Source organism: Mesocricetus auratus, unplaced genomic scaffold, assembly GCF_017639785.1.
Source record: "Mesocricetus auratus isolate SY011 unplaced genomic scaffold, BCM_Maur_2.0 Super-Scaffold_100676, whole genome shotgun sequence".
NCBI classification, from domain to species: Eukaryota; Metazoa; Chordata; class Mammalia; order Rodentia; family Cricetidae; genus Mesocricetus; species Mesocricetus auratus.
Window position 1 is genome coordinate 73,086,140 of NW_024429266.1, and position 19,948 is coordinate 73,106,087.

At 40.7% G+C, this 19,948-nt stretch overlaps 1 protein-coding gene across 2 annotated transcripts in view; it reads left to right on the forward strand.

Moving 5' to 3' along the window:
- Cntnap5 (contactin associated protein family member 5) overlaps window positions 1–19,948 on the forward strand; it is a 919,042-nt gene that overhangs the window by 201,594 nt on the left and 697,500 nt on the right. For both annotated transcript variants that reach the window (XM_040737777.1, XM_040737776.1), the window contains exon 3: window positions 14,480–14,673. In XM_040737777.1, the coding sequence (XP_040593711.1) occupies window positions 14,480–14,673 (194 nt within the window). The remainder of the gene's footprint in view (window positions 1–14,479; window positions 14,674–19,948) is intronic.

Below are 19,948 nucleotides of genomic sequence, written 5' to 3' on the forward strand. Positions count from 1 at the left end.
TGATCCACTTAGCCATCCCCAACTCTGTGAATTCCATTTGTGGCCATTCTAAGAAGTATTGGGGAAGATTATTTTTTAATATGTTTGCTTTATTATGTGCATTTCATATGTCAACATAAATGCTCACCATAGCATGATTCGTAATTTAATGGAATGTTTATTAAAGTATTTCAATACATTTAATTCCATTGTGAGATTAATATTACTATTTTAAAGTATGTATTAATTAAAGGTATAATAATCTATAACCTTACCAGATAGAGGGTACCATGGGTTATTACTTGGTCTGGTAAAACTAGATTAGTTATACTTGACTATTCTTTAATGCAAAATGAACATAACCAACATGATGGTGGATAGGTAGTTATATTTTAATCATAGTTTGATATTGACTTTGTGATGTATACAGATGGATATAGAGAACTATGTGATTTTTTAAATACGTTAACTTACAAAATTATAAAATCTGATTAGCTTTATAAACTTGTCTGTGGTTTAAAAATAGTTGAGTGCCAGGGCTGATGCATGCTAGAACATGGCTCAGTGCATAAACCAGTTACCTCACAAACATAAGGGAAGGAGTTCAGATCCCAAAAGCCACGTAATTGCCAGAAGAGTGCAGCAACTGCCTACAGTCCTACCATTCAGGAGGCAGAGGCAGACCATGCCTAAAGCAAAGCTGGCTAGCAAGACTAGTCAAATAGTGAGTTCCTGGTTGACAAGAGAGTTTGCTCCTACATGTAATGTAGAAAGTAACTGAGGAAGACCTGCTACAGTTTCTTTTCTATTCCTATGATAAAACCAAAAGTGACTGAGAGAAGAGGATTCAGGATTTCAGGTTAGAGTTCATGATTGAAGGAAGCCTGGACAGGAAGTGAAACATGAATCTGAAAGCAGGCCTGCTTGTTGTCACATTATATCTGACCAAAGATCTCACTCACCACCAAGCAAGTATAGTGTAAACCTTGGAGAAAGCGAATGCTGCATCATGATTGCCTTGTAGATTCATACTAGAAAGTTTTTAATACAGTCTGGTACTACAGGTCCAGTAGATGATGCTGTTCACAGTGCTCATCTACTAACAATCAAGACAGTCTCCTTAAACATGAATGAAAGAGAGAGAGAGTGCACTGGTGTGGGGTTTCCAGAGACCGTTTGATCACTCTTCCCCTATGTGATAGTCCTTTGCTCCCTCATATTCTCAGCCATAATCTGGTCAATCACTCAACAATCCTTTCCTAGATGACTCTACGCTATGCCAAGTTGACAGTTAATGCTATCTTGGGAAACACTGATGTCAACTTTGGGCCTTCTTATACATAAACAAGTTCATGTACACCCACATATACTCAAACACACATTAATGTGTGTGTGTGTGTGTGTGTGTGCGCGCAAGCATAACACTGTCCTTTTCTTATTCGTGCCAACTCCTCCTAACTGTGTATTTGGCAGACTACTTGTTGGGCCGCAGCCCCCATGGATTTCTGTGCATTGCTTGTCAGCTGATAACCACAAGAGCATCCTGTTCACTAGTCCTGGCTTACAGCCCCGGCCTTGCCCACCTGACATCAATATCTAGCACAAGGAAAACATGAGTTCTTGCACCTGAGATTTCTCCACTGTGCTGTAAGTCTGAATATAAGGCTTCTCACTCCTTACAGCTTACAAGCAGACACAGAGGCAGACATCCAGATGAAGCACATACACACACACACATTCTCCTGTTAATAAAGGTGGCACACGCAGTCTCTTAGCACAAACAGCCGGATGTCTTGTCTTTCATTTCCCAGCATCTTGGACTTGTTTATGGCATGGATGCCACAATATCTTATTACTTTCCATTTTGATTTACCTTTGCATTTTGGAATACATTTTAGTTGGCTATTGAGTTATTGATAGTTTAACCCTCGATGGATTTAATTTGTTAAAACCTTTTGATTTTGAATCTCCATCAATTCTGATTCATAAGTCTGTTTATACTCTTGTAGTGTATATTATGCTGTTTCAAGCTCACAGTTATAATGTCTACCAGCAATCAAAAAGTCAGAGTCATAGTTTATTTGAGAAAGCCATCTAAGAATACAGAAGTATCTCCCTATTCTTTGTGTGAAAACAATAGAAAAATTGCCTATATACTGAACATGAGTGTTTTTCTTGTCATTGTCCCCTAAACAACACTGTACAGCAGTTATTTAACACTTACAACATATTAGATGCTACAGAGAAGCACTACTCTGTCATTTTGCACTAAAGAATTGAACATCTGTGTGTGTTATTCAGAAGATTCTGGGGCAGCACAGAATCTAAAAGGAAAAAAAAATTCCAACATAGAACAGTGGGGAGACTATTCATTGTCTGTTTTAATACTTGACTAATCTTATAGACATTGAATTTTATTAATTGTTTTATGTATATTATCACATTAACCCATAGCAAAACTATCATGTGGTATTAATTAAAACCTTTCCCCTCCAAATATAGTTGTGTAACTTCAGGGAAATGGCATCATTTGCCCAAATCACATAGCAGGGAAATGGAAACACTTGATTTCAAACTGAACTCAGCTGAATTCAGGATTCATGATCACCACTTCTGTAAGAGAGGCTTGATATTTTTTAACAGAACTGGGAGAGTATAGTCCAGGAAGAAGAATGGTTTGGGAACTGACTAGCCAGAGCTCATGTGGCAGCTATGACCCTGTGGTGTACCATGGGCATCAGCAAGCCACTTGGTAAATTAGCATTTATGTCTTCGCATCTTTGGATGATGCCCATCTTGCAGTATTACCTAGAGAACCAGGCTAGATGCCCATGCTGAGAAGAGCTTTGCCACTGCAGAAAAGAAAGCTGGAGCCAAACAAGGAGACCCCATTTTCACTTCAGGTAGAAACACAGGTTAAAGTACGTTAATACAGTCTCTAGTAGTGATTGCCACTAAAATTGTGTGGTACCAGGTCTGCACTGTCTAGGAACTCTTTATCCATTTCTGGGAAAGCTGCAGGTCTAATTGTAGGTCACTTACTCTCTACGAGACAGATATTGACTGGAGACAGTGTCTCTATAATGACTAATTATAGCTGTCCTTGTATGGCTTAGTGGGATCCCGGGCACCTCTACCTCAAACCAGTGTGTGAGAGAGGAGACTGAAGCCATGCCTCTTTGTTGGAATCTAAACTGAGAAGACTAAGCAGAAGCAACAGTCTTAAGTTGGAATACAGAAACTAGAACTTTACCTCTACCCCCAGTGAGCAATATATTGGAAGGACTCTCCATTCACAGGGCATCATCTTCCCTTAGGGATGGGCAACCCAAGGTTCTAGGGAAATTGGAACCCCGGCTGTCACTCTCAGTCTGAATCACCTGGATACCTTTGACAACAACAATGACCAACCCATAGCCCAGATGTTTTGTATGGAGATTGATGAAATGAATGCACAAAAGGTTTCTAGGAAGTTTTGAAATGTAACCAGAGTTACAAGCTAGTGAATTGGGGGCAATTAATGAATACTCAATGCTTCTGTAACTATTCAAGTGTACCTCTTATGTGTTAGGCACCATACTAGAACCTTCACATATGATTGACCAAAACATGTAGGAATACTATTTACAGAGAGTTTATTGTTTGAGGAGACAACCAAGTTGGCTAAGTGATCCCTTCGCAAACATGAGAACCTGAGTCCATCACCCACGTTAGATGTGCTAATATACACAGTAACCCATGTATTGTGAGGAGTACATGGAATCAGGAAGACCCCTAGGCTATGCTGCCACCTGGTCTAGGCAAATCAGTGAGCTCCTAGTTCAGTGAGGGACCCTGATTCAAAAGAACAAAAAAATGTGGGGGAGGGGCTGGAAAGATGGCTCAGTGGTTAAAAGTGATTACTTGGTCTTCCTAAGGTCCCACGTTTGGTTCCTAGCTGTCATGAGTGGCTCACAACTTCAGCTTCAAAGGTTGTGATGCCCTATTCTGGCCTTCACAGGCATGCGGCTCACGTGCAAATATTCACACACAGACACATAAAATAAAAAGTAACAAAAATAAATATTTTTAAAACTTAGTTTGCACAGGGAATGTAAGCACACAACCCAAAAATTCAAAGTCTAAAATGTATGTACATGTGAGTGGATAAAGTATTGAATATGTGTATATGCAAATATAGTCTGCATAGGGATATACATACATTATGATTATATTTGTATGCATAAAACATTTAAGTATAGTAACATTGTGAAGAACGATTTTTTGCTGTGAATGAACAGGCAAGTGTAAAATTTAGTCAGCTAAAGAAGAAACCATGTAGCATTAATTGATACTGAAAATTGCAGGAAAGTGATGATTTAGTTTTCTTCTCCTCAGACTAGATTTATGTCCTATCTATCAACTATCAAGGCCCAAAGAAATGAGAGCCTGAATATCCTTTTTCTATATGGAGTCCCCTTTCATTTTATGAATGGACAGAGATCAAATATAACCCCCCAAAGCAGATAGTACCATAGGTACGAAATATCAGATACTCTGATAGCCACAAAGGTATAAAAAAGTTTCTCCCTTAGTACTAGGCTGTGGATCTAGGAATTCAGTCTTGTTACAAGCTTATGCAACATAGAACTGAAAATTTCATAAAAGCAACATGCTCACTGCTTTACCTCATAGTACATCAACTACCTTCCATAGAAAAATCACCCTCATCCCCAATTCCATGGTTTTAGAACTTCAGCATAGGGATAAATGACATGGCCATGCCACAAATTCACCCAGGATTCTCCTCCTACATCCTCACTCTCATCCAGGAACACCCTCCCCATGTCTCTGTCCAGAGGATCCTTATAACTTCAGCAATGTACAAAGAAATAGATGTGCATGATTCATATTAGCACAATTATTTCTCCTATGGCATTATTGAACCATAAGTAACAAATTAATTGTATATGTTAAATTACATAGTGTGATGATGTGACATATGCATAAGCAAGTTAGCTGATACAGACTTTTCTGTTCCATAATCCTTTTGGGTGCTGGTATTTGCTCTATTGCCTCATCGGATTTGAGTGTACAGTACATGATTATGATTGATAAGTCACCACATCATGCCATTGGAGCCTCAGAGTTTGTTCTTCTGTTGTTTCTGCAACTGCTTTTCAGTTCAGACTGGCCTGGAACTCACTTAGCTGAAGATGTCCTTGAACTTCTGATTCCCTTGCCTGTCTCCTCAGTACTATGATTACAGGCATGTGTAGCCATACCTGAATTGGACAGCGCAGGAATCAATCCCTGAGCAAGCACTATACCAACTGCGCTGCATTTTCAATCCTTCTAATGTAGTGTTATCCATAGCAGCATACAATGGCAGCAGATTGTTTTAGGTAGCCACTTTCATTTCTCTCATGTCACCAAGCAACACAAAACTGACACTTCTAAATATCCGTACACCAGTTTTGATGCATGCATATATAAAAGCAGATACACTAAAACTGCCATTTTTCTCTAAACTATATTTAAACTCTTACTTTTTTAATTTCCAAGGACATGGCTTAAAATTGCTAAGCAGTAAATACTTGTCAGAGTATAACATTTGGTCAGTTAAAGTCATAGGTCTCATATAAAAGTAGAATGAACACATCTGGGAATGTCCCACTCATTAACAAGGGAAGCAAGAAGACAGAAAAATTGTTCAAGAAGTGTGAAGTCATTTGGAGAGCTGAAGGAGAAGTGAAGTGCTATAATAAAATTCTAGTAGATGCAAAGAAAGTTAATATATGTATTCATTAAGATTTTCTGGAGAGATAGAAAATATGCATATGTTCATATGAATTTATTTCCAGATGCATAGGGGCATATATGTAAAGAGGTAAAGTAAACAGGCGTATGATATATGATACAAATATGCATGAAGAGTCTCATGGTGTCTTGTGGTCATGGAAGCTGAGAAGGACTCCAGTGTACTTTCTATACTCTAGACAACCAGGGACGCTGATGCAACCCTCTGAACCCGAGCTCTAAGAACAGAGAAGGCTGAGGGATGGAGTAATTCTTGAGCTGAAGCTTGAGAATGGGTGACTGCCTCTATCTCTCCAAGCCCAAAAGTGTTTGAGTCTGGAAGCCCGCAGGCTGAGATCAGGTGATGGTAGGTGTCTCAACCCCAGAAGAGGGGCACCTCATCTGATCCTCCCAGCGATTGTATGGTGTTTTCTCACATGGATGAGACTCGCTGCCCAACTAAGTGCAGTGACTGACATGCCAGTCTCTCCCAGAGATGTGTCACAGAGACAACATGTTACCAGTTACCTTAACGAAGTCAGACTGACACTGGTAACTAATCACCACCACATCTTATGTGAAAATAAAACTCTACAGGGCATACATTCATAACGCTAACATGTAGCTTCCTAGTGTCTGAATCTAATCAGTTAGCAAATAGAAAAATGTAGGATTTGTGAAGACAGCTGACTTGTTATGGACAAATGGATAAGCACGAAGTGCATGTGTTACAAAGAGCCCTGGGTGCCACTGAAAGAACAAAGCTCTGACTTATGATTTCTCAGGGTTGCTTAGTTTTTTTGTAACATAGTCCATTCATTCACTCACGTTTCTTTCACAGTAATTAACAAATTCCTTCAGCATTGTGCCATCCAGCTTTCCATACAAGTGTTAGAGACTGTTCATTATTTTCCTGAAGATAGAAGCCAAGGTGTAAAAAATCTCATTACCATCAATAAAATCCCATTCAGAAGACCTGTAAATGCCCAGGGGTGGTTACTGACGTTTCCTGGGAAGTTTGAAAAACATCTGTGCACCTTAACAGGTCACTAATAACATTCCAAGGAAGGAGTCCACTCAGTTCTCGCTCAATGAACCACCGAGTTCCTTGCAGCCCTGTGAGCGAGAGGTCACTTACAGGAACATAGAGGACTCATTAGCAGTGAAGCACTCAAGAGCCCAGCTGCATCTCTCAGGAGTTCAACTGAGTGAAGACTCTCCTGTCTCCAAAAGACTACAGTTGGTGTAACATCTGAGAGAGGCCTTGAGAATACTGTAGGTTCCTGGATCTTCATCAGACTTTCACTTTCATTTACTTAAGTCTCCTAAGCTTTCAAGAAAGATGCTTTAATTCAGGGGAAATTTCTATTCAACAAGACATATCCTTGCTGCAGACGTGCCGAACCATTTTACACGGAGGAAAGACTTTTGGGCATCATTTAAAATTTTTGAATCCCCTGTCAACCACATGAAATCCACCATGCACTGAACATGGATAACAGCAGAGTTGAATATTCTCAAGGGTGACTACACAAGGGAAGAAAGTACACAGCTGGCTAGTGTACACCAGCATAGCTGGTAAGTGTACACAAGCAGAGACAATGGTTATCCAAAGTGAGAGGGAGAATCCGGGAAGGCTGTGCTCCACTCCCAACCAATACAGGTGTGATGAGATCCATCAGAGACAAACTAACCTATTAAAACATAAAAATCGAATAAAAATAACTCCCCTAGTACAGCTGTTGTGTAAATCAAGATCTGGCAACCCATCCTGGGAGCTAAAGATTCCTGGGCATTGTTGTCTCATCACTGGAGGGGATTTGCTGAATGAATTTGGTCTTTTACTTCCATGGCCCCTCTAACCTTCATCTCATCTCACACAAGGAAAATGAAAAGCAAGAAAGAGCACTAATCACTCTTGAAAAGGCCTGGAAACAGCACTGAGCTGAGGTCAGTGGCCATTAACTTAGGCGGCCAAGTCACTCCATGTAATTATAGCTTAGGGAGAACCTGTGAGATGTGTTTTGTGTTGAGAAAGCCTCAGAGCTGAGGGATTAAGTCAGATGGGCTTTCACAAACAGTGTGAACAGAAAGTTCAGCTTACTGCAGGCCAACTATCAAACTGCCAGATGTGATCAAGATCGCAGGGAGAATTTAAGTTACCTTGTGTGATTAAAGACCACATAATCATAGAGGCTGTAGTTGCCACAAGAGGAAGAATGTTCATAGCTCTCTTCCCTGTAAAATGGAATTCACAAATAACTGTTTAGCATTATCCCTGGAAAATTAAAGTCTTTTTCCTTACTTGAATATATATCTTTGAGATACTTGCATTTAGAAGTTCAAATAAGATATCTCTACCATGACAATTTCATTTACATGGAGAATTTGGTTCTTTTATTTCAATGTATTTTTACTATTCCGAGCCTATGGATGAATGAAAGGCTTTGAATTCTTCACTTTACAGACTTTATATTTTGGCACAGAATACAAGCCCTATACACAAAACACATTATCACATACTACATAATATATACAACATAGCACACACAACACAAGCACATATCTGTCACACTACATGCACACACACACACATACACACACAGAGAGTAGACATGGCACATACACCAGTCACACCACACCACATACCACACACATGCAGCTCTAGTCACTAAGAATCCATGGAGGTCTTCGGTAGCAATATTTCATTTTGAATCGTTTGATTATGAGGAGATGAGACTGGAAATAATTTGGGAATTAGAGTTCATTAGTATGATTAGCCTTATATTTTAGATAAGAATACTGAGGACCCCATAATGGTAGTGCCACCATGGCTGCTTGCTTAGTGACAGTTCCAGGCTCCCATATAGACTCTCTGAAGTTGCAAGGTGTGGATTTAATGAATTTAAACAGGTTCAGGGCTAGAGATGCAGAAAGGGCAGTGTTTGTTTCTCAGCACTGAATAAAGGAGGTGTGGTAGCACACCTGCATTTCTAAGACATAAAATGGAGTGGAAGCTGAAAGAGCAGAAGATCTCAGCCTTCTGCAACAATATCAACAATTGGAGGAAAGGCTGGACTAGGGTTCCTGCCTCAAAAACTAACAAACAAACAAAAGAAGAATGGTCTAAATCAGACTTGTGGAAACTGTTCAACCCAGTTCCTCTTCTCGTGTTCATTTCCTTTCATCTTCATAAACACAGTGTATCAACAGCCTAAGGGCTGCCTCTGTTTGCCAGTTGATAGTTTTTAACTTAAACAAGGTGGTTTAAAGTACAAGACACAAAGGAACAGAATTGTTCTACTCTATTGTTTGTCTAGTGGTTGGTAGTTTACTATTTGTCATTATCAGAAAGAAAACAGAGACAGTCCTGTGCCACCTCTTGAAATGCCATGACCTGTGAAAATTGCCCATGCTAAGCAAATACTCTAAGTTCAGAAACATTTCAGCCCTATTTGTGCAATATTTATTGTTGTTACATCTGTGGGAGGTTTTTTTTTCTTCAGTGTGAAATTAAAATATATTTCCCTCTATAAAAAAAAGTATTTAGTGCAGCCAGGCGTATGCTGAAAGACAGACCACTAGAATACCAACATTTTCCTGTCTACCTCTTTCAGAGTGAATACATCCACTCAGACTCTCAGTCAAATACAGCAGTGCTCTCCAAAGCATAAAACAAAGTTAACACATCTTGCTGCTGTGTATGCGTGCATGTGTGTGTGTGTGTGTGTGTGTGTGTGTGTGTGCTGGTATGTGTGTGTGTGTGCATAATGTGCTTGCATACACAAGCAAGTGTGTGCATATGCATTCATAGGCCACAAAACAACCTTGGGTGTTGTTCCTCTGAGACATTCTCCTTATTTTTTAAAACAGGGTCTCTGAACTGTAACTTAACAATTTGGCTAATCAGAAATCCTAAGAATTTTCCTGACTCCACCTCCCCAGCTCTGGGAGCAGCTGTTTTTGATAGAAACTTCTTCAAATTCGGAAATGTATAATCATGTCATACAGTACAGTAGTCAGTCACCGAATAAAGTAATTGAATATTGTGGCTGGGAGATATTTCATTTAATAAAGTGTTTGCTTTGAAAGATTAAGACCCTGTGTTTGTCCCACAGAGCCTATGTAAAAAGCAGAGTATAGTAGAGCATATAGGTAATCTCAGAACTGGGAAGGTGGAGAAAGGAGGAACCCTTGGACTTGCAGGTTCCACAGCCTAAATAAACATGTGATCAATGAGAGACCCTGTCCCAAAACAAGGTGACAGCTCCTGAGAAATGATGGGCACAGTTGACCATTGGTCTCCTTACAGGTGTGCATATGTGTACCTGTAAAACTCATGCACACACACATCACACACTAGATGGAGAGATTGACAGAGAGACAGACAGAGACAGAGAGACAGAGAGAGCATTGAGGTGTAGCTCAATTGGGTATTCAGTATCATAATCATATTGAACTATTAGTCATTCTTCAAACTTTTATAAGCATGATCATTCAACACAATTCTACAAATGACTGTTTATGTATGTATAAGACAATTCTGGGTCTGCATAGGGGACAAATATGAGACATGAGAACTAAACTGGAAATTTTTCAAACCTCAATTGAGTCCTGGCTGTTTCTTCATGTCACATGTGACTTGCAGCCTGTGAAATAGGCAGGTGGACATTCCCAATATACCATGGTCTTAATGGCTCCACTCTTCGAAAGATGAAAAACCTTGGTTTGGGATGGAAGAAACTGAGGCAGATTGCCCTTTGGAGTAGTACATTTCCTAGAAGAAGTATTGATTCTGTAGACAGACAGCAGTGTGGTGGTGTTCTGAGAAAGTTCTGTTTCATATGGCAAAGCAATGGTCCCTTCTCGTAGGCTTAGAAGAAGGAGGGTGTGTCTGTTATATGCTTGACATGATTTCCAGAGCACAGCCTGCAGCCAAACTGTCTCTGATTCCAGGGAACAGGAAGTAAGGGATCCTGCATTGTAGGGAATGAGCATGCAACTCTCAGGATGAGACAGAAGTGTTGAAGATGGTGACATCTAGTAAAGGTACTCCTTACATCATCAGCCCTCTGATGTCCCAAATTCCAGCAGCTTAACCCTGTAAGTCCCCTGAAGAAAGTGAGTCTTAAATTTGAATGCCTATTAAGCTCCAGAATCCTCAAACCTGGAGAGTCTTCTAAAGGTTACAGATTCATAGGCAGGCTCTATGTATGGCACTTGCCTTTTCCTCCCAGCTGCTGCGTGTGGGCGTGGCCTGATTAGCCACTAATGCCAAACTTTACAGCAGCTATTTGTTGAAAGACACCGTAGTCAAGCTGCATGAGCCACAAGCACCTTCAAAATTCTAATATTTCACAAACAGACACACAGGTGAGCAGTGGCATCCACACAGGCGCATGGAGCCTGCTTGTGTCTACATGCCTTTCCCACTTCACCACTTCACTTTGAAAGACCACATAATGGGATGTATGGTTTAGCAACCTTAATTGAAGAAGGGCTGTAAACCCACAAAAGGCCAAATTCCGGGCTGCTGATCACCTGTGACGAACTGACCAGGGCGTCAGAGATGGGCAAACAAGATTCGTGGGAAACGATGAGATGATAACCACCATTTACTTAGGGAGAGATGATTAACACATACCAAGGTCTGAGGAATTTACAACGTGTAGGTCAGGAAGACATCTATTTCCCCTGGGCAGTAGTCACGTATCCCCGTCACAAGATAGGGACCCCTCCCAAAGGCTTGTGGGTTTTGTCTTTAAAAGCTGATTGTAACTGAACCTCAGGGCCAATCAATCGAAAGCTGACTGAGAGGCCTATCTGCAGATGCCTAATTAAAACCTCTTGCATGTTGCATCAATTGGCATGTGGACTCTTGATTCTTGGGGCGACAAATTCAGTTTGGGGACCCCTCCTCAATTCGGGGAACCCCAACAGCTTTACCATTGAGTCGCAAAGCCAGAATGGTAGAAACCACGGTAACATATTTATATCTTTGTCCTGTCTGTGTGCATGTGTGCCTCTTATCTGCAGAGGCCAGAAGGGGGCATGGGATGACATGGAGCTAGATTTTCAGACAATTGTGAGCTGCCTAATGTAGATGTTAGGAACCCACCTTGAATCTTCCAGAAGAGCACTAAATGGGCCATCTCTTGAAGTCTATCCTACAGGATTTGGGTCTCTTTATAAAGCACATTGGGTATTTGGTGAGGTTCCCACTCGGTTTCCCTCTGAAGCTCTCTTAGTCCTTAAACTGGAAGTGTGTGCTACGGGTGACTGTCAGTTGCAGTATCCTATCATACTCTACCTGCTCAGTCATACATGAAGCATGTGTATGCTTCATCCAACATTGTCCCAGCCTTAGGTCAGCCTAGATCCTGGTTCATATGGATGAGAGTGCTCTAAAGAGAGGAGGATACCCTTCTCAAAGTGTGGCATAATCTCCTTACTTAGTCACATGTGAGCATAATTTTATTACTCTTAGACACATGGTCCAGTGTTACATATTCATAGAAGGACTTCTGATGTGTGTAATGTATTTGTGTTTATGTGTGTGTCAAAGGACAAGCTCAGGTGTTATTCTTCAGATTCCACCCACCTTTTATTATTGGAGACAGCCTCTCTCAATGGTCAGAAAAGCTTTCCACGTTGGTTTGCCTATGAGCCTCAGTGATCTTCCTGTCTCCTCCTCCCCAGATCTAGGAGTGCAGCAGTGAACCACTGTGCTTGGCATTTTAATTTGGGTACGGGGGATTGAATTCAGGTGTCCATGTTTGCCAGACAAGTGCTTTACCAGCAACAAACCCTCTGTTTTTACTTACTGCTTCAGCCATTAGGTGGATTTGTTCATAGGACAATTTTGAATCTTGGCTTACAGGGCTACTACCAAATGTGTCAAAACTGAGGCTGCAACTCATACTCTCTGCTAGCTCCTGATTCATTCATGGGAAAATTTTTGTTGTTCATAGGGCTTCTGTGTGATGTATGGGGAGACACAGGTCTGGGAAACATGTTCCTAATAAGATTTATTGTGCGGATCAAGCAATAGTCAAGAGCTAGCAGGATAGCTCAGTTGATAGAGTGCTTATTGTAAAAGCACGAAGACTTGTGTTAGGTTCATTAGCACTATGTAAGAGCCAGGCATGGAATTGCATGTCTGTGATCCCAGCACTGACAAGGGGAAGAAAAGCTAAACTTGTCTTTCACTTGGCTAGTGTAGCTGAACTGGTGATCTCCAGTGTTTGCGTTTGCTTTTTGTTGCTGTGATAAAACACTCTGATCAAAGTTACTCTGTTTTATTTGGCTTCCAATTCAAAGTCATTTCCATTTTTGAAGGAAGTCAGGGCAGGCATTCAAGTATGAACCTGGTGGCAGAAGTCATAGACCTTGCTGGCTTACTGTTTGTGGTTTCTTATCAAACCCAGGATCACCTGTCTAGGGAAGGGTGTTGCACACAGTGGACCTGACCCTCCAACTCAATTGATAATCAAGACACCACCCTATAGGCCTATCCAAGCAACCTCTCAGTTGACTGAGAGCCTAGATGATTCTAGGCTGTGACTAAAAAAATAATATGAAGAGCAATATAAGAAGACACTTAACACTGGCTTCCAACTTTCACACATGTGCCCAAGCATCCAAATGCTTGCAGAAATACATATGAGTTCTTCCACTTGGTGAGAGATAAACTAGAGCATCATGGGACCAAGCATGTAAGTTGAAGGAAAAGATGAATCTATTACTTACTCCTCTAAACTGGGTAGCTCTCTCATCTCCTGTTCTGAATGAAATGGCTGATTTTAACCACACTCCTGCCCATCTTGTAAGACTCTGTGATACCCCTCACCCCAGGTTCCGGAGGACTTGAGAATTCAGTAGTCAGTAAAAGTTCATATGATTTGTGTTTTCCTATTTGAGATGCAGACAAAAACTCCAACCACAAGTCTTCCAATTGAAGGAGAATGAACATTTATTATTGACAATGTTCGAATTTCATGAATAGTCTGGGAGAAAAGCAGTTGTTGCAAAGTCCTTGTGCATCTTGGTGCAGCAGGCTACATATAAAATGTACAGTGATTCCTCATTAACTGAGACTGTGTATTTACCATTCCCTCCTCTGTTCCCTGTGCATAAGTGACTGCATAACTATCTGCTTCCCACCCTTCCTAGGCATGGCATCCTGGCCTCAGGTTTCGCCTTTCCTGCCTCTGTGTTCGAAAGGCCTTTATGAACCTTTTCTAAGACAGTCTGTACCCTCCATCACTATTGTAACTTCTGTCTTTCTCTTGTGGAGGTTCCACGCAAACTTTCATCAGACTTTTCTTTCCCTTTTACCGAGCATTCTCATAAAGAATAAATGTTAAATGAATAAATCATGCCCATGAAATGGCCAATTGATGTCTTTTTTCCCCTTTGTACCAACAGCGAGAAACAGGTCACCTGGCAGGTTCATAGCACAACTTCAGACAGAGAAGTGGAAGAGTGGGGAATGGAAGAAGGAAGTAGGGGGAGGAGGAAGGAGACACTGTAAACACTGCACTTTCAAAGAACTTGGAGCCTCATGTTACAGGACAGAAATTTGATTCTGAAAGTACTAGGAGTTCAATTCCAGAGGCAGAAAACAATGGTGCTTTAGCAGAACATAGTTTCACTGATCTTGGACGTACAAATGGTGACTTTCTAAGGCATTATTACAAGTCTCTCTTTCATCCTATTCCAGGAACTGGTGGTTGGTCCCCAGCAGATTCCAATGCCCAACAGTGGCTCCAGATGGACCTGGGCAACAGAGTGGAGATTACAGCAGTGGCCACGCAGGGAAGATACGGGAGCTCAGACTGGGTGACAAGCTATCGCCTGATGTTCAGCGACACAGGGCACAACTGGCAACAGTACAAGCAAGAAGACAGCATCTGGGTAGGAATTACTTTTGTCTTCCAGTGAATAAAGATGAGATTTGCTAATGCTAACCAGTGAATGTTTCTGGCATCTTGCTGTACCCAGACTGTGGAGGCTTAATCACTGTCCTGTACCCATTCAGAAAGGGAAATCAGAGTGTCAGCTGGACAGAGTTCAGTATGTTCCTCCCTTTGTTGCAATTTCCATAGTTTTGGACAGAATCTGTTATGTCATCTATAAAAATAGGGAAGCACGCTGAAAGAATATGATTGTCAGTAAGACTATGACTTTGGCAATTTTATTGTCTTTCATTTGTGCTGATGTATAAAATTTCACCCACGACAGCAACATAAGTGAGAAAGGGCTTATCTTGGTTTATGGTTCAAGGTTACTGTCCATCGTGGCAGACGAGTCATGGCAGCAGGAACTTGAGGGGCCTAAGTCACATGGCATCCATAATCATAAGGATCAATATGCATGCTATGCTAGTGCTCAGATCATATTCTCCTCTCTGCTATTATACAGTCCAGGATACTAGCAACATGCAGTGTAAAGATATTCCCATCTAAATTAGTACAATCAATGAGCAGGACAGACATGCTCAGTGGCTCATCTTTCACCTGACTCTGGATCCTGTCAAACTGACAATCAACACTCACCATCATATTAGTTGAGGATATATGCTACTTATTTGTTTAAATATATATCAGACACTTTGCATAACTTACCCAAATAACTGAAATATGTCACTGTCCAAGGTTGCTTAATGTGGAATTTGGCCAGGGGAATCTGTACTCTTGTCTGACTGTGTTGAACAGCTAACAATCGGGATTCTAAAATCATTCAAATATAGAAATGATGGCAAATGTTAAACTTATCCTGGCACTGTGGGTAGTTATCAGTTTGGGAATAATACACCTGCTCTAAGGTATAAAGCAGAGCTTTCTTCCCTGATGAATTCTCCACTGTGACCCTCCCGTCAGCAAAAGGTTACCGGGAGACCCCAAGGAAAAGAAAGCAGGAACCAGAGGTCCAGGGTTATGCTACATGGAGCTATCTCTGGAAGCCAGAGTTTGAGGCTTAGGAAGATGGCTCAGTAGTAACAGTGCATACCATCAAAGGGTAGGGATGGATTTATGTTCAGATCCCGGAACTGCCAAAAAAGTAGAAGTGATGGCATCTTTAGAGTCCACCAAAGAACCCTGGCTAGCTAGACTCACAAGAAAGGTAATAGACACTGCCTGCAGAGCTAAAGAGTGAGAGAGAAAGATACCAAAAGTCAAACTCAAGCCTCTGCACACAGAGGTACGTATGTATAAACATGATGCATACATAAACATAATTTAGATATCAAACAAGGAAAAATTCATGCTTTGGATAAAATAACATGTAATCAAATGCTGCTTATAGTTTAGGAGAAAATAATCACATTTTATCTGAAAGAACATAACTGTGAAGATGATGGCTAATGCATTCTTTGCCTCACATAATCTCCTTGTCTGCAGCCCTTACTTCAGTGACTCCATCTTTCGGTATTAGCCCAACCTTGTTGAAAAGAATGTGTTTTATCTGCATTGATATTTGCTGTGTATTAACCAACTGGGTCTCTAATTGAGACTAGGGGTAAACTATGCATTCTGGTTAGTTACTAAACGGAATATTAAATATTAGTGTCATCATCTTTACTAGGGCCACTTATGATATCAGTTGCAATATTCTCACAGGGCATGGCGTTTTCATTTTGAAAATACTCTTTGGAGGCTCTTCCATTTTGTTTCTCAATATTGAAGTCCACATCAATTTTTACAGATTTGTGCTTGGTTGGCTGTTCGGTTCGCAGTGAGAAATAAGCAGTCCTTCTGCCCGGGGAACCATTTTAAAATTTTATGTTGACTTTAGAGGGGAAAATAGATGTGGGATTATTTATTTTCTCTGGGGTTTTCAATCAGAACTGGTTGTTTTCAGATGGAGTTGCAGTTTTGAGTCATTTTGTTTCCATCTTTAAGAAAAGATCCAAGTTTCATTTTCTTCAGCTCAGAAGCTGCCTTCTGTCTGTCTCCCTGGGCCTCAGGATGCATTTCAAGGCATCTCTCTGTGTTTGGGAACAGCTGGCAAAAGGTTCTTAACCTTGCTGGAGGTGTTGGTTCACTTGAGTTTAAGTGTTTTTAATTTCTTTCAAGGCAGGCGTCTCTCTCTTCTGCTTCCATGGAAAACTAAGCCTTGACACACTAGACTAATTGTAGGCTTTTTGTAAAGAACTCTGGAATAACCATGGTTCTTAGAGCTGAAGTGTGGAAGGGAAAGATTGTTGCCACTATTCTGCCGTCCTCAACAGCCTGACACGTCCAGACCCCACTAGCAACATCAATCAAAATTAAGTTTTATATCTACATATACTCAATTGCAAAATTAGGGTCTGTTTCTCCTATATTACTCTTTTTTTAATTTCACAGTTCTTTCTCTTTTCTCACTTCAAATGAGAGCTTTGACAGACTTACTCTGGAAGAATAATACTAAATCCCACTGTTTAATTCACACACTGCTAAATAAAAAGCAAAAAATCATCAGCTATACCTAACTGTACCTGTGTGTTCCAAATAGTGTCTAAACTCTGAAATAGTCTAGGAATGTCTGACAAACTGGTGTTTTACAAACATTTCACAAAAAATATGTAAATTCTCCTTTTTAGCTAATATTGGAACTTGAGTCAAAATATGCTGTGGTAAACTAGATTGCTTTAGGTATGAGAAATGGCATAGTGAATGGAATGTTTGTTACACAGCTGCTGTGAGGATTGAAATTCCATTGCCAAGTGTGTAGATACTTTTAAAAAAGAAAAGAAAAGTGGGCATGGTGGCACACACTTCTAACCCTAGTTCTGGGAATTCAGAGATGGGTGATCTCTTAGACTTGCTGGCCAGCCAGTCTTGCCAAGTTGGTGAGTTCCAGGGTTAGTTAGAAAACTTGATGCAAAAAAAAGTAAGGTGTAGAGCAATTAAGGAAGATATGCATCATTGACCTCTGACCTCATCACAGAAGCATAAACGTGCATGCATACAAGCACACACATGGACACACGCAATAGTTTACCTTAATTTTTCATTCTGAATTTTTTATTTCACTATAGGAATAAGGTCATAGATTCAGGGAATGAAATGGATAAAAAGAGAGATTTTTTAACACAACTGTCTGAACTACTCATTTGATTTCCGAATAACGCTAATATGTATGCCCATGGATACTGAGTGCCGGCTTCAAGGATACTGCCTGAGAGCATCACTTAACAAATGCTTTCTTATTTTGTATGTGTATGGCATGTATGAAAATGTGTGCATGATAACTGACATGAACGTGGACTCACATATATGTTCAGATTTTTTTATATTCCCATGTGTGTACATGTGTTGAGAACATCTTCATTGATCACTCTCTCTCATATATTGAGGCAGGGTGTCTCACTGAACCCTGAGCTCATCCTTAAACTAGACTAGCTAGCCAGCCTTTTCTAAGGAGTTCCTTTCTGAGTCTCTTTAACACTGGGATTACAGACAGAATGCCACACTTACTCAGCTTTTTAAGTAAATCCCTGTGATCCAAACACTGATCCTCAAGCTTCTGTAGCAAGCATGGTTCATGCTGACTCATCCTTGCAACATCCTGGGTGTGTGTGTGTGTGTGTGTGTGTGTGTGTGTGTGTGTGTGTGTGTGTGTGTGTGTGTGTTGCTTGCGATGATACTCAGAGCCTGAGGCACATCAGGCAAGTTCTATCCTAACAATTATATCCTCAGGCTCGTTTAGGTATTTGCAGAGGCTTGAAGTTTGGTGTGCTTCAGTTTGTAATAGTATTTAAAGTAGGTATAGCAAACAGGACAAACAGCACACTTAGTGTGGGACAGCAATTTACTAGCACCCAAGAGCTTTCTTTTATTTAAAGTTCAGCTCATGAAAAGAACCTTTAGAAGACACCTTTGCAATAGACAGGAGAAAAATCTCCATGCACTAAAAATCCAATTTGTAGAGTTCCTGATCTGGCACTGAGGGGAACATTCATGAATGAGGCCACTGAGCAGCCACTTAGCAATGCCTCATGATTTATTAACAAGCTGAGCTCCTGGCCACTAAATGATCAGGCGTGAAGGTGTCTCAGGGACAGACCCTCAACAATTTTTAGAAACCTAGTGGATCTGAAGTCTCTCCAGGTTTGGTGTAGACATGCCAGAAGAATGCAAAGTTAAAATGCTGACTCTGAGCATCAGCCTGAGCCAATGTGATCTACTTCATGTGTAAGGTAGATGACAAGCTGCAGATGTCTGTTCTCTTCCACTCTGTATGTTCCAGGGATTGACCCCAGGTCATCAGACTAGAGGAAATACCCTTTACCTGCTGAGCTTTTCCCCAGCTCAGCATTTAGGTCTTTATTGAGGCACGGTAAATAAAGCACTTGACTTTGCAGCCTGCTTTCACACATGCATCAAAAAGTTATAAACCTGTGTCTCTGATTCAACTCATGTCCTTTCTACTTGGAGACTTCCAAGTCACCTAAAATCTTTGATAACACCAGCACTGCTGCTTCTTCTTCTTTGTGTTCAAAGAGAAAACACAAAACAAGAAACAGAGCCAAATGGTGTGAGTCATGTTGTATAAAATTTCTCTTCCTCCCAGTCACTCTCTTTCCCTTTTCAAATCCAGTCCCCACTTTACAAATCATGACCCCTAACTCTTTTTGATAATTTGCTTTTTTTACTTTTTGCAAATACACTCCAAGAAGCAACCTTTGCGTGCAAACTTCAGGCAAGCAAAGGCTTCTGGCAGTTTCTTCTGTTTGGATACTGCGGACTTTAGTTCTTCCTATTTAGCTTGTCTACTCATACCTTTCTGAATGTCATCCAGTCTGTGCTCTAAGATGGATACCCTACATTCGATGCAGTTCAGTTTTTCTAAGATGGGAAAGCCCTAAGCATCGTTATGTGATAACACACACCCACATTTCTGACGGATGTGGAGACTATGAATAAGGTCCCTGAGGAGAAAAGGAAATGTGAAGAATTATGCTTTCAAAGAAACAACGATGCCTGTAAGGCTGTGTCTATGCAATCGATGGTCTTTTTCAGGAGACAACATGCCAGAGTTCAAAGTGACTTCCCTGGGGTATCTGACCCCAGAACACACACTTCTGTGAAGCAGATATTCTTCAGCCAGAATTCCATACAACTTGGCATTCGGCTAAGATGGTGAGCATGTCATTTTACCTTTTATTGAAGCCTAATTGGTTGCTTCAATTTACAGAGCAAAA